We start from the raw sequence: 27,613 nt of genomic DNA, 5'->3' as shown, positions 1-27,613 counted from the left end.
CCTTAACTTAATGGCCGTCAGGCAACTAAATCCCTTATGGTTTTTCAAAATGTCCAGCCTTACACCCCAATGCACCTGGAATCATCTCGGTGCGTCACGTACAGGTGAAATTATGCCCTTAAATTGAATTGGCTTGTTGAAGTGCTGCTCTGGGGGACTCGGTCCTGTCCAGGGGACCCCGCCTCTCTAGAAGAGAAGGAGACGCTGTGACCCTCACTTGTTCTTATGAGACCAGCTCTACCGGCTACGTCTATCTCTTCTGGTACCGCCAGTTTCCCAACCAAGCCCCGCAGTACATTCTCTGGAGAGGAGTGAAGCAGGCCACAGGTCAGAGCGATACTGCAGATTTCGCCCAGGGGAGGTTTGCTTCCCAGGCGGATGACAGCTCCACAGTTCTGGACATCACAGCCCTGAAGCCGGCAGACACAGCGGTGTGTTAATGTGCCTTGCAGAGAGTACAGTGACAAGGCTACATGGCAGAGCTGTACAAAAATCCTTCCAGCCTTATTGCAGCTGAGGTTAGGCACACACCCTCTGAGGCTGGAAGCAGCGGCCCTTGACAGATTTGTTATACTGAAAAGAATCTCATCATTTGGAGTAGTTTCGGTGGTGTCCAGGTATTCCTTCCTATTCCTCCCAAAAGCAAATTCCTGTGCAACCATACGAACGTAAGAACGGCCATCCTGGGTCAGACCAAAGGTCCATCTAGCCCAGTATCCTGCCTTCTGACAATGGCCAATGCCAGGTGCCCAGAGGGAATGAACAGAACAGGGAATCATCAGGTGATCCATCCCCTGTTGCTCATTCCTAGTTTCTGACAAACAGAGGCTAGGGACACCATCCCTGCCCAGCCTGGCTAGTAGCAATTGATGGACCTATCCTCCATGAACGTATCTAGTTCATTTTTGAACCCTGTTATAATCTTGGCCTTCACATCATCCTCTGGCAAGGAGTGCCACAGATTGACTGTGGATTATGTGAATAAATACTTCCTTTTTTGCTTTAAATCTGCTGCCTATTAATTTCATTTGGTGACCCCCTAATAGGTGTGTTATGAGGAGTAGATAACACTTCCTTATTTACTTTCTCAACTCCAGTCATGATTTTATAGACTTCTATCAGTTTTATAGAGCTATAAACAGTTGCATTATAATATCACCCTTGGAGAATATAAACGGGATTAAAATAGCCGGGGAATTTGTTTCTGTGTTTACACTGGCCTAGTTGTAAAAAATGTAATGTAAACAAATTCCATTTGTCATGAACTATGTGTTAAAAAGTGCGTGGAATATTTTAATAAAATAGTCTCAGTTTTCGATGGGTGTAGTGGGGTTAAATTACCGGTTGCAACTCTAACAGAGTCAGACCACTATTTAAACATTAAAAAAGCTTGTATGCTTGAGTGGTTTGTTAGAGTGCTATCGTTCCCTTGTATTACTTTTAGATAATGTGCAGGATTAAAACAATTCTCTGTATGTATATTGGGGGAAAACAGAGGTTTGATCATTGGCAACTGTTTGGTAAAGTGCATTTTAACGGGGGGGGGGGGAGAGGGGGAGAGAGAGAGAGAGACCGGCTCCCAGTTGTAGAAAAAGACAAACTAATATTAAAATGACAGGTTTCAGAGTAGCCGCCATGTTAGCCTGTATTCGCAAAAAGAAAAGGAGTACTTGTGGCACCTTAGAGACTAACCAATTTATTTGAGCATAAGCTACAGCTCACTTCATCGGATGCATTCAGTGATGAAAAGCTCACGAAAGCTTATGCTCAAATAAATTGGTTAGTCTCCAAGGTGCCACAAGTCCTCCTTTTCTTTTTAATATTAAAACAATTGTTGTAAAAATGTGGCAGGAATCTAAGTGAGTTAGGCACCCAACTCTCACTGAATTTATCCATTGAAAATTCCAGATTTCATTGTGAAAATCTACTTACTTATATGGTTCTTCTTAGGAATGATACCGGAGCGCCTCAAAATATCTATCCTCACAATGCCCCAGTGAGGGAGAGAAACATGTCCATCGCTCTTGTACAGGTAGGGAAAGGGAGTCACAGACATATTAACTGGCTTGCCCAAGGTCAGACAGGAGGCTCTATAGGAGACCTGGGAACCGATGCCAGATATCCTGTATCCCAGCCCAGAGCCTTAATCAGCGGCTCATTCTTCTCACCTCAATGTCACCACTTTGTCAGCTGCAGACTGAGCAGAACTCACCGCGTTTCCTGTGTCTGTTACGAGTTTCCCCAACCTCCTCTCGAGTCCACCAGGCCGGATTCTGACGAACCTTCCTCAGTTGTAGCTGCCTGCAGAGCCCTGAAGTTGAGAGTCCTCTTTGCAGCGGTATCTGGAGGGTCCCATTTAGTCACACAAGGAAAAAAATTCATGGAGCCCTATTATATATTCAGCATTTGGCTATTTATTCACCTAGGTAAACACGTGGAGGTTTCTGAGGGGTCTAAGGAAGTTAAAATTTCTACTACTATTCAACCCTATATGGAACCCTGACTCTTAACTTGACCCTAAACCCTAAAGCTAACTCTAAATGGAATGCCAATGCCAAACGCTTACCTTTAGTCTAGTCCTTAATGTAATGGTTATTGGGAGCCTAAACCCGTTAGGGTTCTTCGAAATTGCCAGTCTTACACCGCCATGCACCTGGAGCAGCCTCGGTGAGTCAGATACAAGTGAAATCATGTCCTAAAATTTCATTGCTTTGTTACAGGTGCTGTGCTGGGGGACTCGGTCCAGTCCAGGGAACCCCGCCTCTCTGGAAGAGAAGGAGACGCTGTGACCCTCACTTGTTCTTATGAGACCAACTCTACCGGCTACGTCTATCTCTTCTGGTACCGCCAGTTTCCCAACCAAGCCCCACAGTACATTCTCTGGAGAGGAGTGAAGCAGGCCAGAGCTGAGAGTCATACCGCAGAGTTCGCCAAGAAGAGGTTTTCTTCCCAGGCGGATGACAGCTCCACAGTTCTGAGCATCGCAGCCCTGGAGCCGGCAGACACGGCGGTGTATCTCTGCGCCCTGGGTGTGGCACGGTGGCAGAGTCACATAGGAGAGCCGAACAAAAACCCTCCCAGCCCTGCTTCATTGGATGTTCAGACATTAATGCTGCTTGCAGATCTCCGAAGGGAACTCCTTCCACTATGTACAACCACATATTTTGGGAAGACTAGGGGACCTCATTTTATCTGTCCTAGCTCCTCCCAAGAGTCAAGTACTTATTTAAAGAGCTACATTCAGCTGTCACGCTTGGAGAATATAAAGGGCACGAGCTTAGACCAGGAAACATCTTAGACATTTTTCTCCACAGTTCTCCAGCGGGCCTCTCCGTGTGTAGTGTGGGACTAAAAAAAAATTGCTCATTTGTACAAAACTGCGGTGTGCAAATATGTGGATAAAAATGTACATAACAAATGCAATTGAAGTCTTTATTTGTGGTAAAATTAGACGGAAAATGAGTGAGAAAAATATGAAAAAAATACTGTTTAAAAACCCTATTTGTGGAAAATGTAGGTTACATGTTATTTAAAAATTGCGGTCAAAATACCTAATTAGGGATGTGTCTGACGGGGTGAAGCTGCCCTTTACCACGCCACCAAAGTAAAACGAGTATTCCAATTGGAGACAAATTCAAGTGATGGGCTGATTGGTTTGGTAACTGACATTCCTTTGTATCACTCTCTAAAAAAGTACAGCCCCCGTTCGCTTCAAGCGATGCCTTCGATGGGTGTGGTGGGATAATGCCAGAGCAGCGCCATCTACTGGTGAATCGAATAAATACGTGTTGCGCGTTGAAACCCTCCCACTGTTCTAGAGAATTTGAATGTTCTCCCATTTCAGCCGGAATGACAATAAACATACTAAGAATTTTAAACAATTCTTAGTTAGCAGCCCGAATAAATCCCAGTTTACATTACTAGTCAATACTACATGATCCCCATCACTTTAATATCTGAGTGATTCAAAAGGACTTATCGCCAGAATCTCCATGGTCGGGAAGAGAAATATTATCACTCCTCTGTACAGAGTGGGAACTAAGGCACAGAGAGACTGAATGAATTACCCAAGTTCACCCACGGAGTCTGTGTGGGAAACTGAGACCAGCTCTCCTGCTTCCCAGAACTCAGCCTTCTCCACCACAGCCCCATCCTTCCCCCCCCCCCCCTCAGCACCAGCGTCAGCTGCAGACTACCCTCTATTTCGGCTATTTCTTGTGTCGGTTTAGAGTTTTCCCTCCAAACTCCTCCCTCTTCCTCCAGGCTGGTTTCTGACCGATGTTCCCCAGCTGTAACTGCAGATTCTGGTCTCAGCAATATCTGGGAGAGTCAGGCCTGGCTGCTATAAAAGAAATCATGGAGAACTATTTGATTTCCAGCATTTCGATGTTCAATCTCCTAGGTAAACAGGCTGAGATTTTTAAAAGAGCCCAAGAGATATAGGCGACCAGCTCCCAATCAATTGTAAACCGAACCCTAGCCCTGCCCAACACCCACCGCCTCACCCCATCGCTAACCCTAACCCCAATAATTGGAGCCACCTTGACCCCTAATCATAAAATTAACCTTAACGCCAACTTCTTTTCCTTTGGAGCAAGGCACCCAAATCTCCTAGGCTTTTTTTTGCAATCCACAGCCTTAAAGTGCAATGCACTTGGAATCATTTACATGTGTCAGGAACAGATGAGGTGATGCCCTTGGATGTGATTGTCTTGTTGCAGACTATGATATGGACTGGGTCTGTCAGGCTCCCAGGAAGAGTCTAGAGTCAGTGGCTAGGGTTAACTCTCCAACCAGATCGAGTCAACGGTATTCTAAGGCTGTTGAAGGGTGGTTCACCATCTCCAGAGACAATTCTGTCAACACGATATATTTGCAAATTTCCGGCCTGAAGCCCGAGGACACCACCCACTATTACTGTGCCGGAGACACACAGTGAGGGGAAGCTGGTCTGAGCTCAGACAACAACCTTCCCCTGCAGAGACTGGGGAAGGGATTTCCTGGGGGTGGGGTTCATGCTCCACAGCAATGAGAACAGACCTAAAGTATCTCCCTTTATGGACACCGCACAGAGCTGTACTGGGAGACAGAGGTTCTTCCGACTCCATCTCCCCTGGGGAGCGCAGGGAGCAGGTGCCCAGGGTGTATTTCACGGAGCAGGAGGGAAGAACAGGTGTATCTGCCCTGGTGCTGTGGATACCCCCAGTGACCCACCAGAGCTTTATGATCAGATATGTTGCAGCTCACTGATCTCTCCTTCTCTCACTGAAGTCAGTGGAGAAGCTGAGCCCAGATAGATCATTGTCTGGAAGGGAGGGTTCAATGATCTATGAGTGACCTTCCCCGTCAGCCCATCGATAAAGGACTTTCTTTGTAATGGGGCCAGCACAAAGGCCTTTGCACCTACATAGCCTCTCCTAGGCCTTCCGTGGCTAAGTCATCTGATACCCTTCTGCACAGGGGTGACTTTTATCCTCTCTCTGTGGCACTAAGCAATTTGACTGAAATACCTTCTCGAATATTATACCCTAAAGCATAATTTTGTGTGAAGCATCTTTCTAAAGCATGTTTCCTTACTCATTCTCCAGGTCATCCTGCAAAGGAATGGATCAGTAATAAAACTAATTGCTGGTATATAACAATGGAGTTGACATTCAATACAGAATGGATGGGCGGCTCTTTAATCTTCCATGTCTCCGCTTGAAGTCTAAATCTTCAGGGTGTCCATTACTAGTCTTCAGTATGCTGATTATTGTGTCATCCTTACACACACTGAGAATGACCTTCAGCTCATACTGGATTTCCTTGCACAAGATTACCAAAGCCTAGGACTCTCACTCAATATTGAGAAGACTAAAGTGCTCTATCAACTTGCTTGAGGCCTTGCACATGACCCACCACAAATCACCATCGAGGGTCAGACTTTCGAGACAGTTGAGCACTTTTGCTACCTCAGTAGCCAACTCTCTCAAAACGCAAAAATTGACTGTGAGATCCAGCACAGGATCCAGTGCACAAGTGCTTCCTTTGGGAAATTGCTCCGACGCATTTTCATGTACTGTGTCCTACAGAAAGACACCAAGACCCAGATCTATAAGACAATTGTTGTTCCTACGCTCCTCTATGGATGTGAAACCTGGGTGACCTATCGACAGCTCCTCAAGAGTCTGGAGAGGTGCCACCAACGATCCCTCCAGATGATCCTTCACATCAAGTGGCAAGATCACTTCACTAACAACAGCATCCTCACTGAAGCCAACATCACCAGCACTGAAGCAATGATCCTCATGCACCAACTTCGCTGGGCTGGACATTGGGTGTGGATGCCAGACTCTTGCCTCCCAAAACAAGTCCTCTACTCTCAGCTCACCAGTGGTCAGAGATCCCACGGTGGACAGAGGAAATGCTACCAAGACACACCGAAAGCGTACTTTAAGAAAACTAATGTAGATGTCATAAGCTGGGAGGAGCAACCCACTTCGAAGAGAAGAGCCTTGCCCTTGAAGCTTAAAAGAGAGAGAGAGAAGGAAGGAAAAGGAAAGAACTTTCTCCCAGCAGGCAGCTGACCTGCCAGGAAATGTCTGTGCCTACTGAGGGCGGATTTGCGGTTCCAGGATTGGATGCCTGAGTCATCCAGAACCCATATGTAAATCCATGGCAGAGATAATCTTTGAATCGAGGGATAGCCAATTGAAGGAATTATAACATTAGCCACAACACTAAAGGGAAGAGAGACAGAGATCTACAGAGAGAGAGACAGAGAAAGAGAGAGAGAGAGATTATATTTAGTGGTTTTATATTTTCAGATGTAAGGAGCACAGACTGAACACCCTAAGGTATGTTTCTTTATTGAGGTTAGGGTCTCCAACCCACCGGCCATTAGATGTTTACAAATCAATACAGTGCCACACACCACCTGGGGTCCCCCATTATATTGTCCCCACCCCCTGGCCCATGCAAATGAGCTCCCCGGGGGTCTGTTCATAGCCCAGCCGCAGGCCGCTCACCCCGCACAGAGCCAGCGCTGGGCTTCAGCTTCCCATCCCGCCTGGGGAACGAGCCGCCAGCTGCAGACATGACCCCCAGCCTGGCCATCGCCTTCCTCATGAGCCTCCCAGTGGGTACGGGTGGAATCTATGCTTCCGCTGGGCGTCTTTTGTAGAGAAGCAAAGTGTGCGTTGTAAATGGCTTGTCTAGTTTTAGTAAAATCCAGCCACGAGGAAGTTTGTGTGGAAGGTTGGTTTTTTATGAGAGTATCCATTTTTGAGAGCTCATTCTTAATCTTTCCCTGTTTGCTGTAGAGGATGTTGATCAGGTGATTCTGCAGTTTCTTTGAGAGCGTGTGGCACAAGCTGTCAGCATAGTCTGTGTGGTATGTAGATTGTAATGGATTTTTTACCTTCAGTCCTTTTGGTACGATGTCCATCTGTTTGCATTTGGAAAGGAAGATGATGTCTGTCTGTATCTGTGCAAGTTTTTTCATGCAGTTGATAGATTTCCACTCCATACGGCTGAATGCAGTGCCTTGCATAATGACAGGTTTCAGAGTAACAGCCGTGTTAGTCTGTATTCACAAAAAGAAAAGGAGTCCTTGTGGCACCTTAGAGACTAACCAATTTATTTGAGCATGAGCTTTCGTGAGCTACAGCTCACTTCATCAGATGCATACCGTGGAAACTGCAGCAGACTTTATATATACACAGAGAATATGAAACAATACCTCCTCCCACCCCACTGTCCTGCTGGTAATAGCTTATCTAAAGTGAGCAACAGGTTAGGCCATTTCCAGCACAAATCCAGGTTTTCTCACCCTCCACCCCCCACACAAATTCACTCTCCTGCTGGTGATAGCCCATCCAAAGTGACAACTCTTTACACAATGTGCATGATAATGAAGTTAGGCCATTTCCTGCACAAATCCAGGTTCTCTCACTCCCTCACCCCCCTCCAAAAACCCACCCCCATACACACACAGACTCACTCTCCTGCTGGTAATAGCTCATCCAGACTGACCACTCTCCAAGTTTAAAACCAAGTTAAACCAGAACATCTGGGGGGGGGGGGGGTAGGAAAAAACAAGAGGAAATAGGCTACCTTGCATAATGACTTAGCCACTCCCAGTCTCTATTTAAGCCTAAATTAATAGTATCCAATTTGCAAATGAATTCCAATTCAGCAGTTTCTCGCTGGAGTCTGGATTTGAAGTTTCTTTGTTTTAAGATAGCGACCTTCATGTCTGTGATTGCGTGACCAGAGAGATTGAAGTGTTCTCCGACTGGTTTATGAATGTTATAATTCTTGACATCTGATTTGTGTCCATTTATTCTTTTACGTAGAGACTGTCCAGTTTGACCAATGTACATGGCAGAGGGGCATTGCTGGCACATGATGGCATAAATCACATTGGTGGATGTGCAGGTGAACGAGCCTCTGATAGTGTGGCTGATGTTATTAGGCCCTGTGATGGTGTCCCCTGAATAGATATGTGGGCACAATTGGCAACGGGCTTTGTTGCAAGGATAAGTTCCTGGGTTAGTGGTTCTGTTGTGTGGTATGTGGTTGTTGGTGAGTATTTGCTTCAGGTTTCGGGGCTGTCTGTAGGCAAGGACTGGCCTGTCTCCCAAGATTTGTGAGAGTGTTGGGTCATCCTTTAGGATAGGTTGTAGATCCTTAATAATGCGTTGGAGGGGTTTTAGTTGGGGGCTGAAGGTGACGGCTAGTGGAGTTCTGTTATTTTCTTTGTTAGGCCTGTCCTGTAGTAGGTAACTTCTGGGAACTCTTCTGGCTCTATCAATCTGTTTCTTTACTTCCGCAGGTGGGTATTGTAGTTGTAAGAAAGCTTGACAGAGATCTTGTAGGTGTTTGTCTCTGTCTGAGGGGTTGGAGCAAATGCGGTTGTATCGCAGAGCTTGGCTGTAGACGATGGATCGTGTGGTGTGGTCAGGGTGAAAGCTGGAGGCATGCAGGTAGGAATAGCGGTCAGTAGGTTTCCGGTATAGGGTGGTGTTTATGTGACCATTGTTTATTAGCACTGTAGTGTCCAGGAAGTGGATCTCTTGTGTGGACTGGACCAGGCTGAGGTTGGTGGTGGGATGGAAATTGTTGAAATCATGGTGGAATTCTTCAAGGGCTTCTTTTCCATGGGTCCAGATGATGAAGATGTCATCAATGTAGTGCAAGTAGAGTAGGGGCTTTAGGGGACGAGAGCTGAGGAAGCGTTGTTCTAAATCAGCCATAAAAATCACATGACAGTGATCAGTTAAGGTGGGCTATTATCAGCAGGAGAAAAAAACCTTTTGTAGTGATAATCAGGATGGCCCATTTCCAACAACTGACAAGAAGGTGAGAGTAACAGTGGGGTGGGGGAGGGGAATAAGCAGGGGAAATAGTTTTACTTTGTATAATGACTCATCCACTCCCAGTCTTTATTCAAGCCTAATTTAATGGTGTCCAGTTTGCAAATTAATTCCAATTCAGCAGTCTCTCATTGGAGTCTGTTTTTGTTCTTGTAATATTGCAACTTTTAGGTCTGTAATCGAGTGACCAGGGAGATTGAAGTGTTCTCCAAATGGTTTTCGAATGTTATAATTCTTGATGTCTGATTTGTGTCCATTTATTCTTTTATGTAGAGATTGTCCGGTTTGGCCAATGTACATGGCAGAGGACTCTCACCTTCTTGTCAACTGTTGGAAATGGGCCATCCTAATTATCACTACAAAAGGTTTTTTTCTCCTGCTGATAATAGCCCACCTTAACTGATCATGGCAACACCCATTGTTTCATGTTCTCTCTCTCTCTCTCTCTGTGTATATATATATATTCCCACTGTATTTTCCACTGAATGCATCCGATGAAGTGAGCTGTAGCTCACGAAAGCTTATGCTCAAATACATTTTTTAGTCTCTAAGGTGCCACAAGTACTCCTCCTTTCTTTTAGTCAGAGTTTGTGCCTCTTATAAGGAGCGGGATATGCAAATGAGAGTGAGAGTTTCCTGTTTAAATCTGTCCTTCTCTCTGCCCAAGCTGCACCCGGAGACACAATACGCAGCCCCCTGGTTCTGTGCAGTTACCAGCCAATTATCGTGAAAACTTTCTCCTCCAACACAAGGGAAAATGAGGCTTTGGCTCCATTTACTTTTCACTGCAGAGGCTTTACAAGGTATTTACTCCTCTTAACTGTATTGGAGAAATAGGGGGATATTACACGGCTGCAGTTGATATCAGAGTGATATTAGAGTCTTTATTCCCAGGTGTCCGGTCCCAGGTCCAGCTGGTGGAGTCCGGAGGGGGTGTGAAAAAGCCCGGAGACTCTCTCCGCCTCTCCTGCAAAGCCTCCGGGTTCACCTTCAGCAGCTACGCGATGAGCTGGGTCCGCCAGGCCCCCGGGAAGGGGCTGGAGTGGGTCGCTACGGTCAGCCAGCCAAGTGGATCCAGCCAGTGGTATTCCCCGGCTGTTCAAGGCCGATTCACCATCTCCCGAGACAACTCCGTCAGCTCGGCTTATCTGCAGATGACCGGCCTGAAACCGGAGGACAGCGCCAGGTATCACTGTGCGAGAGACACAGCGACACCAAACCGAGCAGTGCCGATGCAAAAACCCAGACTGCGCCACCTCCCGTGCGCCGCTTGGGGGCAGCAGTGACCATGCAGCTCTGGGCACTGGCAAGAGAAAAGGCATCAGGGTGAATCAAAAATCTGCCATGGGCTTTTAACCCTATAATTCCCTGGCAATGTCACTGCTTGCTTCACGATGGGCTCCGTACAGAGACGTCTCAATGCCTGAGCAAACCACAATCAGCTACAGAGGGAGCTATGGCTCAGGGCTGGGATTTTCCAAGCAGACCCATGAGTTAAGGCCCCGCCTCATCCATTTGGAAATCCACGCCCAGCCCCTCAGCTAGTGTGAATAGGGGGAGCTCACCATGTGGCCCACAACCTATGTCCACAATGCAAAAAGATTTTCACAGGGACAAATAACTCACCAGCAGCCCTTCCTCCTCTGAATCTGTCCAGTGGGGCTAGTTATGTGACTTCTAGGGCAGAGACCAGGAGAGTTGATTGGAAAAGCTCAGGAAGAGACTCCTGCACAAACAGGAGCTGATCCCATTGGTGAGGGGCCAGAGGTCACTGGGGTCAGAGAGAGCAGCGCTGGGGTCTTTGTTTGGTTGGTGCTGCCCTGCACTCCTCATTCTCCTCTAGGGTCCATATGGGTGACCTACCACGAGGGCATCTGTCTCTAGTGTGAATGGCAAGACTTTTCTCAGACTGATTCCCTACGCCAAAGCCAATTCCATCGCTTGCCCACAATGGAGGGTCAGACTTTTCTCAGTGACACTGATCATACATTAAATGCCCCATGGGTAAGGAAATTGGGGATGATTTCTTGACCGCACCAGGGATTTTCAATGAAACCTAGAGAAGTTAGGGGCCAAAATCTTACCCAGAGCCTCACTATTCCAGGTTATCTTGACTCAGGGTCCCAGCCTATGACTATGGTGAGAATGCAGACTTAGAAAGGGAGATCGGTTTTCATAAAGCCTTGACCCCCACAGGCACAGAGAGTTGCATCTTCATCTGCCTTATTCTCTAGTCAAAGAGTCTCATATCTAAAGTGAAGATCCACCAAAGCAAATTGAAACCAGTGGGTACCTTCCCTTTGAGTACAACAGTCTGTGGATGAGACTCTGGAATCAAGATACGCATGTATGAGCTCAGGCAAAGTGGTAGTTAATTTCTGTGTTAGGCAAAACATATTCAGGATCTCACTATGCACTGCGGTGTGCTGTACAAACATACTGCCTCTCTCTGTCTGACTCTCAGGGCAAGAGTTTGTGACTCTTATAAGGAAGGGGATATGCAAATAGGGGTAACAGTTTCCTGTTTCAGTCAATGTCTCTCTCTTCCCAGGCTGCACCTGCAGAGACAATCTCCAACCCCCGTCTCTGTGCAGTTACCAAACAATCCCCTTAAGAATGTCCCCCTCCAACACGAGGGACAGTGAGGCTTTGGCTCCATTTAGTTCTCCATGTAGTAGCTTTGGAAGATATTTCCTAACTTAAATGCACTGGAGAGGCAGACAAATAGCTTATATTTGCTATTTTGATACTAATATTTCTATCATCTCTTTATTCCCAGGTGCCCAGTCCCAGGTCCAGCTGGTGGAGTCCAGAGAGGATGTGAAAAGGCCCGGAGACTCTCTCTGCCTCTCCTGCAAAGCCTCCGGGTTCACCTTCAGTGGCTCCTATATGGACTGGGCCCGTCAGACTACCGGGAAGGTTCTGCAATGGGTGGCTCAGATCAGTTCCCAAAGTGGAATTGAACAGCTGTATTCCCAGGCTGTGAAAGGGCGATTCACCATCTCCAGGGACAACCCCAACAACCTTCTGTATCTGCAAATGAGTGCCCCGAAAGCCGGGGACACCACCCGGTGTCACTGTGCGAGGGACACACAATGAGGGGAGGCAAGTCTGAGCTCAGACAACAACCTCCCTGCTTCACTGCCGGAGGATTTTGCTGTAGGTGGCCTTCATTGTCCATAAAATGCCATGAGCTGAATGAAGACAAAAAAAAGTGAACCAAGGAAGCCTGTACTTGTATTTCGTTCTCCCCCGGGTACTTATACCGGAGGACAAGTGGTGAAGAGATGGACACAATGACAAACGACAGCCCTGCACTTCCTCGACTCCCTCACGCAGCAGCCTTTGCTCTCACCTAATTTCCCAGATCTTCTGCGTCAGCCAAGCATCTAACCCAAAGGACCATGCTGGCTCCCTTTGAAGCACCACTGGAGTTACTGACACCGCTTTTGGGGTGGGGTGGGGGGCGGGGAGCGGAGGTTTTCAAGCAGAAGAGCCAGATTGTGTCATGTAAGACCTGAATTTTTGGTGTCTGGACCCTAAACCCTGCAGCAACCACAGATAGTCATTTGTTAAATGTGAATAGGGACATGAGTGTTAGTATGAAAGAGGATTTGAATGGGGATTGGAACGGGAAGGGGACTACGTGTATAAATGGGAGTGAGAAGGGGGATATGATTGTGAATGGAAATCCAAATATGAAAGGCTATTTCAGATTGAGTGTGAATAAGGATATGAATGTTAATATAAATGTGAATGATTAGTATTAATCCCATTAGAGTGAAACCTGTTCTTATGCCCCAATTGATCCTCTCTGCACTCTCCCTCATGTATTCCACTCCTTATTTGTATAAAAGAGATACATTTACTGACCTGCGTTTCACACAGAATTGTAGAATTTTAGGCTGGAGGGATCTCGAGCGGTCACCTAGTCCAGCCTATGCTCTGAGGCAGAAACAAGTAAATCTAGACCACACCTGACAAATATTTCGCTAACCTGTTCGTAAAAACTTCCAGGGATGGGGATTCCACAACCTCCCTTGAAAGGTGGTTCTGGTGCTTAGCTAGCTACCCTTAGAGTAAGAAATTTTCCTTAATATCTAATTTAAATCTCCCTGGCTGCAGATTAAGCCAACTACTTCTTGTTTTAGTTCAATGGACATGGAGAGCAATTGATCACAGCCCTCTTTATAACAGACCTTAACATATCTGAAGAGTGTAATCAGGTCCTCTCACCCCTCCCTCTTCTTTTCTCTAGATTAAACATGCCCCATTTTTGTAACCTTTCCTCATAGGTCAGGTTTTCTAAACCTTTGATCATTTGTGTTGATTTTCTCTGTCAGGCCCGCTCGGGCGGGTGCAAAGGGAGCAATTGCCTTGGGGCCTGGGAGATTTAAAAGGGCCCATGGCCCCCAGACGCTACCGCCGTCAGGACAGCTGGAGCTTAGGCAGGCTTCCTGCCCACCCTGACTCCTCGCGGCTCCTGGAAGGTGCCAGAATGGCTCTACGGTCCCCGGGGTAGGGGATCTCTGCAACCTGTCCCTGTCCCCAGCGCTGACTCCGCAGCTCCCATTGGCCGGGAACTGCAGCCAGTGGCAGCCAATGGGAGCTGTGGGGGCAGTGCGCAGAGACTCCCTGGGTCCCCCACCTGGCACCAGCCAGCACAGGCACAGCAGGGCTTGTAAGTGTGTGGGGGCCCATTGACTTTTCTGCCCTGGGGCCCGGAATTGCTGTCGGTGGGCCTGGTCTCTGTATTCTCTCCAATTTGTCCACTTCTTTCTCAAAGTGCAGCACCCAGAAGTGTACCCAGTACTGCAGGTGAGGACTCACCAGTGTTGAGTACAGCAGGAAAATTAGCTTTCCTGTCTTACATATGACACCTCTGTTAATACACCCCAGAATTATATTTGCTTTTTTGTGCAATTGTATCACGTTGTTGTCTCATATTCAACTGGTGATTGCAGCCTGATCTATAGATTATGAATTTAAAATTCCCAATTATTACTTTGAGAGTTGGGAGGTTCTTGTCTCAAGATCAGGCCCAGTACTATTAAAATTATTATACAGTTGGGAACCCCAGTTTTCACAGATGCAACACTCACACTATAGGAAATCTTTTGATTTACAAATAAATAATTTATTAATACATTTAGCAAAGTCACACACACTCTAACTCAGTAAGGTAGATCGAGATAATACAGACAGTACATCTGAACATCCACGCACATCATCCCTTGCAGAACAACCTGAAAAGCTAGCCATCACCTTCCTCATCTTTACCAGTGGCCATCATTCTGGCCCCTCCCAAGGGCTACATCTCACTCTCTCCTCTACTGCCCTGGGTTGCCACTTTTATAATATGTTACACTGATGTTATCAACCATGTCTAATGCATATTCAATAGAGGTTTCTCCCCTCTTCCTTATTTGTATTTACTTCCCTTACCAACGTTAAGGTGTCCTTCTTGTATAGGTTAATTCATTTATTATTTCACCCCCATTATCGTATACATCAATTTGGTACCATGGAACTCTTGCAGTCAGAGTCCAAAACCTTCCAGAAGCTGGTGTCAGTTCATGTTCTGTGATTGGATGAGGGAATGAACAGCATAATTGCCACAGTTACAAATTACCAGGCAGCTGTTTCCAACTAGCACATATATTTTTAGTGTGAAAGCATTAAACAAAAACAACAACAACCTACAGCAGAACAACCAAATAACCTACCCACATGCTAAAGGGCATATCAGGAATCACTCCTGATTCCAACCAAGGTGTCAGTCCTTCTAAACCCACAACCACTGTGTTTTTCTCGTGGGTCATAACTGCTACAGAATCAAAACAAATAGTGCAGTCTTTCCTTTATATAGCTTGGGCCTTTAATCTTGCCCATATGTAGTAGGTGATACGAACATAAGAATGGCCACACTGGGTATGTTGATATGTGTACTAATGTGACCCCCAATTACAATATAATTGGAGTGACTCAAGTTATTTATAGTCACAATGCCTAAATGAGCTAGAGAAATATGATGAATTCCATACAGGGAAACTGAGGCACAGAGCTATTAAGTGATTAGTTCAAGTTCACACAAGGAGTCTGTGGTGCAGCTGGGAACCAGGTCTCCAGCCAGAGTTCTAACCAGAAGCCCAGTCTTCCCTCCCTCTCAGCTCTAGGTCAGCTACAAACTAACCTGAACCCCTCCCTCTTCCTTTGGGCTGGTTTCTGATTAACCTTCCCTAGCTGCAGCTGCTTTCAGAGGTGTGAAGTTAATTTTACTGTGAGCAGCAACACCTGAGAACGTCAAATTCGGTCGCCAGAGGAGAAATCATGGGCACGTGTTGCATTATCAGCATTTGGTTGTTTATTCACCTAGGTAAGAAGTCTGGGGCTCTTCAGAGCATCCTAAGGAAACCAGGCACCCAACTCTCACTCAGCTCTAATTCTAAAACGTTTCCTAACCCAAACACTAACTCTAAACAGCTACCCTAACACTAAACTCTATCCCTGACACTATCCTTAATTTACCTGGGGTTGGGCACCTAAACCTCTTAAACGCCTTTGAAATACCCACCTAAAGTGCAGCACACCTGAAACCTTCTCTGTGGGTCAAGTGCAATGGAACTGATGCCACTGAGTTTAATTCTTGTGTTGCGTGTGGCGCTGGATGACTCGGTCCAGTCCAAGGATCCACAAGTGTCTGGAACAGAAGGAGACCATGTGACCCCCAGTTGCTCCGACACTACCAGCTCTCTTGGTTCCCTCTCTCTCTCTACTGGTACCGCCCGTATCCCAACCAAGGCCGGCAGTACACTCCCCAGAGAGGTGCAAAGGGAAACACGTACCATCATAGTGCAGATTTTGCCCAGCAGAGGTTTTCTTCCCAGGCTGCTGACAGCTCCACAGTTCTGAACATCACAGCCCTGGAGCCTGCAGACACAGCGGTGAATTACTGCTCCTTGCATAGGGCACAGTGACAGAGCCACATGGCAGAGCTGTGCAAAAGCCCGCCTTGCCTTGCTGCAGCTGAAGTTAGGCACACTGAGGCTGGAAGTAGCGGCCCTTGGCTTATTTGTTATAGTGTGAAGAAACTCATAATTAGGAGTAGTTTTGGTGTTGTCCAGGTATTCCTTCCAATTCCTCCCAAAAGCAAATTCCTGTGCAAACATAAAAAAACATAAGAACGGCCATACTGGGTCAGACCAAAGGTCCGTCTAGCCAAGTATGCTGTCTCCTGACATGGGCAAGTGCCAGGTGTCCCAGAGGGAATGAACAAAACAGATAATCATCAAGTGATCCATCCCCTGTAGACCATTCCCAACTTCTGGCAAAATAGGATTATTAGGGACACCATCTCTGCCCATTCTGGCTAATAGCCATTTATGGACCTATCCTCCATGCATTTTTCTAGTTCTTTTTTTCATCCTGTTATAGTCTTGGCCTTCACAACATCCTCTGGCAAGGAGTTCCACAGGTTGACTGTGTGTTTTGTGAAACAATACTTCCTTTTTTTGTTTTAAATCTGCTGCCCATTAATTTGATTTGGCGACCGCTAGGTCTTGCATTATGAGAAGGAGTAAATAACACTTCCTTATTTACTTTCTCTACACCAGTCTTCATTTTATAGACCTCTATCAGTTTTATAGGCCTCCTTAATATTTGCATTAAAATATCACCCTTGGAGAATATAAATGGGATGAAAGTAGTTGGAGAATTTTTTTTCTCTGTTTACACTGGGGTAATAGTAAGAAATGTAATGTAAAAAAATTCCATTTGTCATTTACTACGTGTTAAAATGTGGATGGAATATTCTAAGAAAATATCCTAAATTTTGAATGTGTGTGGTGGGGTTAAGTTAAATGTTCCAACTGTCACAGAGTCAGATCACTATTAAAACATAAAACAAAGCTTGCTTGCTAGCAAGGGTTGTTAGAGAACTATTGATCGCGTGTATTTTTTTTAAATAACGCGCAGGATTAAAGCAATTCTCTCTATATATACTGGGGGAAACAAAGGTTTTATCATCGACAGCTATTTGGTAAAAAGTATTTTAACCGGGGTGGGGGGAAGAGAGAGACAAAAACGGGAGGGGAGTATCATAAATATAAAGGGAAGGGTAAACCTCTTTAAAATCCCTCCTGGCCAGAGGAAAAATCCTCTTACCTGTAAAGGGTTAAGAAACTAAAGGTAACCTCGCTGGCGCCTGACCAAAATGACCAATGAGGAGACAAGATACTTTCAAAAGCTGGGAGGAGGGAGAAAAACAAAGGGTCTGTGTCTGTCTGTGTGAGGTTTTTGCGGGGGACAGAACAGGAATGAGTCTTAGAATTTAGTAAGTAATCTAGCTAGGTATGTGTTAGATTATGATTTCTTTAAATGGCTGAGAAAATAGCTGTGCTGAATAGAATTAATATTCCTGTCTGTGTATCTTTTTTGTAACTTAAAGTTTTGCCTAGAGGGATTCTCTATGTTTGAATCTAATTTCCCTGTAAGGTATCTACCATCCTGATTTCACAGAGGTGATTCCTTTACTTGTATTAAAAGTCTTCTTGTAAGAAAACTGAATGCTTTTTCATTGTTCTAAGATCCAAGGGTTTGGGTCTGTGGTCACCTATGCAAATAGGTGAGGATTTTTACCAAACCTTCCCCAGGAAGTGGGGTGCAAGGGTTGGGAGGATTTTGGGGGGAAAGACGTGTGCAAACTATGTTTTCTCAGGAATCCAGATAAAGTTTGATGGTGGCAGTGGAAGTCCAAGGGTAAAATAGTTTGTACCTTGGGGAAGTTTTAAACTAAGCTGGTAAAAGTAAGCTTAGGACGTTTTCCTGCAGGTCCCCACATCTGTACCCTAGAGTTCAGAGTGGGGAAGGAACCTTGACAGGGAGTCAAGTTGTAGAAAAAGACAAACAAATATTAAAATAATTGTTGTAAAACCGTGGCAGGGAATTTCAAAGGAATCTGAGTTAGGCACCCAACTCTCACTGAATTTCTCCTTTGAAAATTCTAGATTTCATTGTTAAAATCTACTCATTTGTATGGTTCTTCTTTGGAATGATACCGCAGCGCTTCGAGATATCTATCCTCACAATGCCCTAGTGAGGGAGAGAAATGCGACCTTCTCTCTTGCACAGTTAGGGAAAGGGAGTCACAGAGATATTAACTGCTTTACCCAAGCTCATAGAGGGGGTCTGTAGCAGAGCTGGGAACAGAAGCCAGGTCTCCTGTATTCCAGTCCAGAGCCTTAACCACCAGCGTATGCTTCTCACCCCAGTGTCACCACTTTGTCAGCTGCAGACTGAGCAGGACTCACAGCGTTTCCTGTGTCTGTAACGAGTTTCCCAAACCTCCTCCCTCCCCCGCTAGGCCGGATTCTGACGAACCTTCCTCAGTTGTAGCTGCCTGCAGAGCCCTGAAGTTTAGATTCCTCTTAGCAGCAGCATCAGGAGCTTCCCGCTTAATCACAATACGAGAAAAAAATCATGGAGCCATATTATATATTCAGCATTTGGCTATTTAACTACCTAGGTAAACAGGCTGGGGTTTCTGAGGGGTGTTTAGGAAGTTAAAATTCCCACTACCATTCAATCCTCTATGGAACCCTGACTCTCATCCTGACCCTAAACCCTTAAACTGACCCTAAATCGAACGGCAATGCCAAACCCTTACCTTTAGCCCAGCCCTAAATCTGATTTAATCGCCTTCGGGCACTTAACACCCTAAGCGTCTTCAAAATTGCCAGTCTCACACGGCAATTTACCTGGAGCCGCCTCAGTGAGTCAGATACAAGTGAAATGATGCCCTTAGATTCCTTTGTTTTGTTGCAGGTGCTGCTCTGGGGGACTCGGTCCAGTCCAGGGAACCCCACCTCTCTGGAAGAGAAGGAGACACTGTGACCCTCACTTGTTCTTATGAGACCAGCTCTACCGGCTACGTCTATCTCTACTGGTACCGCCAGTTTCCCAGCCAAGCCCCGCAGTACATTCTCCGGAGAGGAGTGAAGCAGGCCAGAGGTCAGAGTCATACCGCAGAGTTCGCCAAGAAGAGGTTTTCTTCCCAGGCTGATGACAGCTCCACAGTTCTGAGCATCGCAGCCCTGGAGCCGGCAGACACGGCGGTGTATCTCTGCGCCCTACGTCTGGCACAGTGACAGAGCCACATAACAAAGCTGTACAAAAACCCTCCCAGCTTCACTGGATGTTCAGAGATTAATGCTGCTTGCAGATCTCCGGAGGGGACTCCTTCCACTATGTACAACCACATATTTTGGGAAGACTAGGGGACCTCAATGTATTTGTCCTAGCTCCTCCCAAGAGTCAAGTACTTATTTAAAGAGCTACATTCAGCTGTCACGCTTGGAGAATATAAAGTGCATGAACTTAAACCAGGAAACATCTTAGACATTTCTCTCTACAGTTCTCCAGCAGGCCTCTCCGTGTGTAGTGTGGGACCAAAAAAATTGCTCATTTGTACTAAACTGCGGTGTGCAAATATGTGGATAAAAAATCTACATAACTAATGCAATTTTAATCTTTATTTGTGGTAAAAATAGACTGAAAATGAGTGAGAAAAATATGAAAAAATACTGTTTAAAAACCCTATTTGTGGAAAAATATGGGTAACACATCATTTAAAAAATGCGATCAAAATACCTAATTAGAGATGTGTCTGACGGGGTGAAGCTGCCCTTTACCACGCCACCAAAGTGAAACGAGTATTCCAATCGGAGACAAATTCAAGTGATGGGCTGATTGGTTTGGTAACTGACATTCCAATGATATTGCCAAGAATGACCTTGAGTGGATCACTGCAGACTACGTGGCTCTGGGAAGAAGGATAAAGGAGTATGAGGCGCAAGTGGTGTTCTCGTCCATCCTCCCCATGGAAGGAAAAAGTCGGGGTAGGAATCGTCGAATCGTGGAAATCAATGAATGGCTACGCAGGTGGTGTCAGAGAGAAGGCTTTGAATTCTTTGACCATGGGATGGTGTTCCAAGAAGGAGGAGTGCTAGGCAAAGACGGGCTCCACTTAACTAAGAGAGGGAAGAGCATCTTTGCGAGCAGCCTGGCTAACCTAGTGAGGAGGGCTTTAAACTAGTTTCACCGGGGGAAGGAGACCAAAGCCCTGAGGTAAGTGGGGAAGCGGGATACTGGGAGGAAGCACGAGCAGGAGCATGTGAGAGGGGAGGGCTCCTGCCTCATACTGAGAACAAGGGGTGATCAGCGGGTTATCTCAAGTGCCTATATACAAATGCACAAAGCCTGGGAAACAAGCAGGGAGAACTGAAGGTCCTGGCAAAGTCAGGGAATTATGATGTGATTGGAATAACGAAGACTTGGTGGGATAACTCGCATGACTGGAGTACTGTCATGGATGGGTATAAACTGTTCAGGAAGGACAGGAAGGGCAGAAAAGGTGGGGGAGTTGCACTGTATGTAAGGGAGCAGTATGACTTCTCAGAGCTCAAGTATGAAACTGCAGAAAAACCTGAGAGTCTCTGGATTAAGTTTGGAAGCCTGAGCAACAAGGGTGATGTCGTGGTGGGAGTCTGCTATGGACCACCAGACCAGGGGGATGAGGTGGACGAGGCTTTCTTCCAGCAAGTCGCAGAAGCTACTAGATCTCACGTCCTGGTTCTCATGGGAGACTTCAATCACCCTGATATCTGCTGGGAGAGCAGTACAGCGGTGCACAGACAATCCAGGAAGTTTTTGGAAAATGTAGGGGACAATTTCCTGGTGCAAGTGCTGGAGGAACCAACTAGGGGCAGAGCTCTTCTTGACCTGCTGCTCACAAACTGGGAAGAATTAGTAGGGGAAGCTAAAGTGGATGGGAACCTGGGAGGCAGTGACCATGAGATGGTCGAGTTCAGGATCCTGACACAAGGAAGAAAGGAAAGCAGCAGAATATGGACCCTGGACTTCAGAAAAGCAGACTTTGACTCCCTCAGGGAACGGATGGGCAAGATCCCCTGGGAGAATAACATGAGGGGGAAAGATAGCCAGCTCTCCTGGACTCATTTTAAAGAATCCTTAATCTCGATGTGTAGAAAGAATAGTAAATATGGCAGGTGACCAGCTTGGCTTAACAGTGAAATCCTTGCTGATCTTAAACACAAAGAAGAAGCTTACAAGAAGGGGAAGATTGGACAAATGACCAGGGATGAGTATATAAATATTGCTCGGGGATGTAGGAATGGAATCAGGAAGGCTAAATCGCACCTGGAGTTGCAGCTAGCGAGGGATGTTAACAGTAACAAGAAGGGTTTCTTCAGGTATGTTGGCAATAAGAAGAAAGTCAAGGAAAGTGTGGGCCCCTTACTAAATGAGGGAGGCAACCTAGTGACAGAGGATGTGGAAAAAGCTAATGTAATCAATGCTTTTTTTGCCTCTGTCTTCATGAACAAGGTCAGCTCCCAGACTACTGCACTGGGCAGCGCAGCATGGGGAGGAGGTGGCCATCCCTCTGTGAAGGAAGAAGTGGTTCCGGGCTATTTAGAAAAACTGGATGTGCACAAGTCCATGGGGCCGGATGCGTTGCATCCGAGAGTGCTAAAGAAATTGGCGGATGTGATTACAGAGCCATTGGCCATTATCTTTGAAAACTCATGGCGATAGGGGGAAGTCCTGGAAGATTGGGAAAAGATTAATGTAGTGCCCATCTTTTAAAAAAGGGAAGAAGGAGGATCCTGGGAACTACAGGCCGGTCAGCCTCACCTCAGTCCCCGGAAAAATCATGTAGCAGGTCCTCAAGGAATCAATTCTGAAGCACTTAGACGAGAGGAAAGTGATCAGGAACAATCAGCATGGATTCACCAAGGGAAAGTCATGCCTGACTAATCTAATTGCCTTCTATGATGAGATAACTGGCTCTGTGGATGAGGGGAAAGCGGTGGACGTGTTATTCCTCGACTTTAGCAAAGCTTTTGACACGGTCTCCCACAGTATTCTTGTCAGCAAGTTAAAGAAGTATGAGCTGGATGGATGCACTACAAGGTGGGTAGAAAATTGGCTAGATTGTCAGACTCAAAGGGTAGTGATCAATGGCTCCATGTCTAGTTGGCAGCCGGTGTCAAGTGGAGTGCCCCAGGGGTTGGTCCTGGGGCCGGTTTTGTTCAATATCTTCATAAATGATCTGGAGGATGGTGTGGATTGCACCCTCAGCAAGTTTGGAGGATTGGGCCAAAAGAAATCTGATGAGGTTCAACAAGGACAAGTGCAGAGTCCTGCACTTAGGACAGAAGAATCCCATGCACCGCTACAGACTAGGGACCGAATGGCTCTGCAGCCGTTCTGCAGAAAAGGACCTAGGGGTTACAGTGGATGAGAAGCTGGATATGAGTCAACAGTGTGCCCTTTTTGTCAAGAAGGCCAATGGCATTTTGGGGTGTATAAGTAGGGACGTTGCCAGCAGATGGAGGGACGTGATCGTTCCCCTCTATTCGACATTGGTGAGACCTCATCTGGAGTACTGTGTCCAGTTTTGGGCCCCACAATATAAGAAGGATGTGGAAAAATTGGAGAGAGTCCAGCGAAGGGCAACAAAAATGATTAGGGGACTGGAACACATGAGTTATGAGGAGAGGCTGAGGGAACTGGGATTGTTTAGTCTATGGAAGAGAAGAATGAGAAGGGATTTGTTAGCTGCTTTTAACTACCTGAAAGGTGAATCCAAAGAGGATGGATCTAGACTATTCTCAGTGATAGCAGATGACAGGACAATGAGTAATGGTCTCAAGTTGCAGTGGGGGGGATTTAGGTTGGATATTAGGAAAAAAAATTTCACTAGGAGGGTGGTGAAACACTGGAATGCGTTACCTAGGGAGGTGGTGGAATCCCCTTCCTTAGAAGTTTTTAAGGTCAGGCTTGACAAAGCCCTGGCTGGGATGATTTAGTTGGGATTGGTCCTGCTCTGGGCAGGGGGTTGGACTACATGGCCTGATTCAATTCGTGTTGAGCACCAAAATCTTTTAGATCCTTTAAAACTCCCAGCCGTGAGCTGCGTTCTTGGGTCACGCCCAGCTGAGAGGATGTCCTGCAGTGTGACGGTCTTGTTGCAGGTGCTGTGCTGGGTGACTCGGTCCTGCCCAGAGAACTCCAAGTGTCTGGAACAGAAGGAGATTCGGTGGCTCTCCGCTGTTCCTACGATACCAGCTCTACCGATTACGTCTATCTGAATTGGAACTGCCAATATCCGAATCAAGCCCTCCAGTACATTCTCAAGAGAGGAGCGAAGCTAGCTGGAGGTTTCACTCATACTGAAGATTTTGCCCAGAAGAGGTTTTCTTCCCAGGCTGATGACAGCTGCACAGTTCTGAACATCACAGCCCTGGAGCTGGCAGACACCGCGGTGTATTACTGTATTCTGGGGAGGGCACAGTGACAGAGCCACATAGCGGAGCTATACAAAACCCTACAGCACTGGAGGTTGCAGATAGAAAACTGCCCAGCAGCACTCCTGAGGAGAGTGATCACTCCACTAAAAACACAGATTTTGGAGTGATTTTAGTCATGTCAATTTATTTATTCCAAATCTCCACATTATTAAATCGTTATTTAAGCAGCTGCATTATAATGACACCCCTGGAGAATCACATAATGGTAGGACTGGAAGGGACCTGAAGAGGTCTTCTTGTCCAGTCCCCTGCACTCAAGGCAGGAGTAAGTATTATTTTCTAGACCATCCCTGAGAGGTGTTTGTCTAACATGGTTGTAGAAACCTCCAGGGTCGGAGATTCCACAATATCTCTCCGCAATATATTGCAGTGCTTAATTACCCTGAAAAAGGATTTTTCCTAATGACCAACCTAAACTGCAATTTGGCTGCAATTTAAACCCACTGCGTCCTGTCCTCTCCTTGGAGGTTACACTTTTTCACCTTCCTCCTTATAACATGGTCTATGCAGCTGGTACAAGTGACACAGCCGCATAGCAAAGGGATGCAAAATCCCTTCCTTCCTTGATGCAACTGCGGTGAGGCACATGGAGGCTGGACCATCTGCTAGCCAATTGTAAACACAGAATTTGGGGTGACTGTTGATTTCCATTTTCTTCTTCAACATCCCCTGGGAGATTAAATGTTTATTCAACCAGCTTCACTAGATGATTTTTGGAGACTACCCAGGGGGAGAATTTAACCCAGGAAATCTCTGGAATGCCTTTTCTTCCTTCCCAAGCAGACAGAAATGGGTGTCGCTGTGTTAAAAAAAAATTCTTGGTAACATGTGGCTCTAAAATGGTGAGAAAATAAATGTTGTTAAATAGAGATGTTGGTGGATGTGTGGTGTGGGATAAATCTGCCATGAATGGTGAGAACTGGGATTTGAAAAGGAGGCCGATGGATTTAAGAATTTAAAAAAAAAATCTGTATGAAAATTTTAGCCATAATGGCTAATAAATATATGTGAATATATGACAAAATAATACACATTGGAAAATATAATCCCAACTCTACATATAAAATTATGTGCTCTAAATTAGCTGCTACCACTCAAGAAAGAGATCTTGGAGTCATTGTGGATAGTTCTCTCAAAACATCAACTCAATGTGCAGCAGCAGTCAAAAAATGGAACAGAATATTGGGCATCATTAAGAAATGGGTAGATAATAGGACAGAAAATATCATATTGGTTCTGTATAAATCCATGGTATGCCCACATCTTGAATACTGCCTGCAGATGTGGTCACCCCATTCCAAAAAAGATATATTTGACTTGGAAAAGGTTCAGAAAAGGGCAACAAAAATGATTAGGGGTATGGAATGGCTGCCATATGAGGGGCGATTAATAAGACTGAGACTTTTCAACTTGGAAAAGAGATGACCAAGGGGGGTATGATAGAGGTATATTCAATTATGACTGGTGTGGAGAAAATAAATAGGGAAGTGTTATTTACTCCTTCTCATAACGCAAGAACTAGGGGTCACCAAATGAAATTAATACGCCTCAGATTTAAAACGAACAAAAAGAAGTATTTTTTTCACACAGTGCACAGTCAGTCTGTGGAACTCCTTACCAGAGGATGTTGTGAAGACCAAGACTATAACAGGGTCCACAAAAGAACTAGATAGATTCATGGAGGATAGGTCCATCAATGGCTATTAGCCAGGATGGGCAGGGATGGTGTCCCTAGTCTCTGTTTACCAGAAGCTGGGAATGGGTGACAGGGGATGGATCACTTGGTGATTCCCTGTTCTGTTCATTCCCTCTGGGGCACCTGGCACTGGCCACTGTCGGAAGACAGGATACTGGGCTAGATGGACCTTTGGTCTGACCCAGTATGGCCGCTCTTATGTTGTTTAGTTCTTCTGACCCCCTCTATCATTATATCTCCACTCCACGAGATGCTTATCAATAAAAAAAAAAGAACAGGCGAGGCAGAGCTGCCATATTATTATGTCCAGTTTACAGATGGGGAGAGAAACGCAAAAATATTGGCTGACTTGCCCGAGGTCACCTGGGGCGGAGCTGGGACTTGGACCATGACATCCTGAGCCTACAGCCAGTTGCATTAAGCCTAAACCAGCCTTCTTCATTAACCCCATCGCTCCCACGAGCCTGATAGCTCCAGCTGCAGCCCAACCCCAGACTCCAGAGTGTGACCCGGGTCAGGAACTAGTTCCTCAAACTCCTCCCTCTCTGCTGGTTTGTGACAGTCCTCCAGAGAAGTGAAATTTTCCTCTTCGCAGCAGCGGTGGAGGGGGTCAGACCGGGTCGCTCTAGGAGAAGCCATGGAGACGTGTTTTCTAATCACCCTTTGGGTACTGACTCCTCTAGGTAATTGAACGGGGATTTTCCAAGAAACCTGAGAGAGTTTAAGACTCCTAAATTTCATTGAACATTATCCCTAACGCTAATCCCAAACCCAATGGTAACCCTATGCTAAACCCTGACATTGATCCTACATATAACCTTCACTCTCACCCTAATTCAATTCCTGCCGAGCACCTAAATCTTTTAGAGTCCTTTGAAACTCCCAGACATGAGCTGCTTCCCTGGGTCAAGCTCAGCTGAGACGATGTCCTGAAATGTGTTGCAGGTGCTGTGCTGGGTGACTCGGTCCTGTCCAGAGATCCCCAAGTGTCCGGAATAGAAGGAGACTCTGTGACCCTCCGCTCTTCTTACCATACCAACTATACCGCCTCAGTTTATCTGGACTGGCGCCGTCAATATCCGAATTAATCCCTACAGTGCCTTCTCGTGAGAGGAGCAAAGCGAGCTCAAAGTTTCACTGGTACTGTAGATTTCGCCCAGGGGAGGTTTTCTTCCCAGGCGGATGACAGCTCCACAGTTCTGAACATCACAGCCCTGGAGCTGGCGGACACAGCGGTGTATTACTGTGTCCTGGCAAGGACACAGTGACAGAGCCTCACAGCTGAGTTCTACAAAAACCCTCCCCTTCCCGACAGTGCTGGAGGTTGACGACATTAAATCTGCCCAGCAGCTCATCCGAGGAGACTGATCACTCATTTAAGAACACAGATATTAGCTTCATTAAGTTGTTTAAGCAGCTCCATTAAAATGACACACTGGAGAATCAGAATTGTAGGCCTGGAATTGATGTCTAGTCCAGTCCCCAGCACTCCTGGCAGGACTGTTATCTTGTAGACACTCCCCCTTACAGGAGGTGTTTGTCTAATGTGCCTTAAAACCTCCAAGGAGGGAGATTCCACAACCTCCCTAGGCAATTTATTCCAGTGCTTAACCACCCTGACAGGGAGTTTTTCCTTAATGTTCAACCTAAACTACAATCTTGCTACAATTTAATCTCCTTGCTTCTTGTCCTAGCCTCAGAGGTTAATGGGAACAATTTTTCACCTTCCTCCTTGTAACAACCTTTCTTGTACTTCAAAACTGTGATCATGTCTCCTCTCAGTCTTCTCTTCTCCTGACTAAACAAACCCAAATTTTTCAATCTTGCCTCATACTTCATGTTTTCTAGACCTTTAATCATTTTTGTTGTTCTTCTCTGGACTTTCTTCAGTTTCTCCACATCCTTCCTGAAATGTGGTGCCCAGAACTAGACACAATACTCCGGTTGAGGCTTTTCAGTAGAACAGAATAATTACTTCTCCTGTCTTGCTTACAACACTCCTGCTAATACATCCCAGAATGATGTTTGCTTTTTTTTTTTTTTTTTAAGAACAGTATTACACTGCTGGCTCATATTTAGGTTGTGATGCACTATGTCTCCCAGATCACGTTCTGCAGTACTCCTTCCAAGGCAGTCATTTCTCTTTTTGTTTGTGTGCAACTGATTGTTCC

The 27,613-nt window shown here is 46.0% G+C and overlaps 1 protein-coding gene across 1 annotated transcript; it reads left to right on the top strand.

The window, feature by feature from the left end:
* Nucleotides 1-18,833: 18,833 nt before the first annotated feature.
* LOC144273294 (uncharacterized) lies at nt 18,834-26,710 on the top strand. The gene is made up of 4 exons (XM_077831769.1): nt 18,834-18,879; nt 19,179-19,487; nt 23,411-23,700; nt 26,540-26,710. Exons 1-4 carry the CDS (start codon nt 18,834-18,836, stop codon nt 26,708-26,710), a joined length of 816 nt encoding a protein of 271 aa, XP_077687895.1.
* The last annotated feature ends 903 nt before the right edge of the window (nt 26,711-27,613 follow it).

This window comes from Eretmochelys imbricata, chromosome 13 (genome assembly GCF_965152235.1).
Source record: "Eretmochelys imbricata isolate rEreImb1 chromosome 13, rEreImb1.hap1, whole genome shotgun sequence".
Taxonomy (NCBI): Eukaryota; Metazoa; Chordata; order Testudines; family Cheloniidae; genus Eretmochelys; species Eretmochelys imbricata.
Note: the sequence above shows the minus strand (reverse complement) of the source record. Positions and strands in the feature narration are given on the sequence as shown.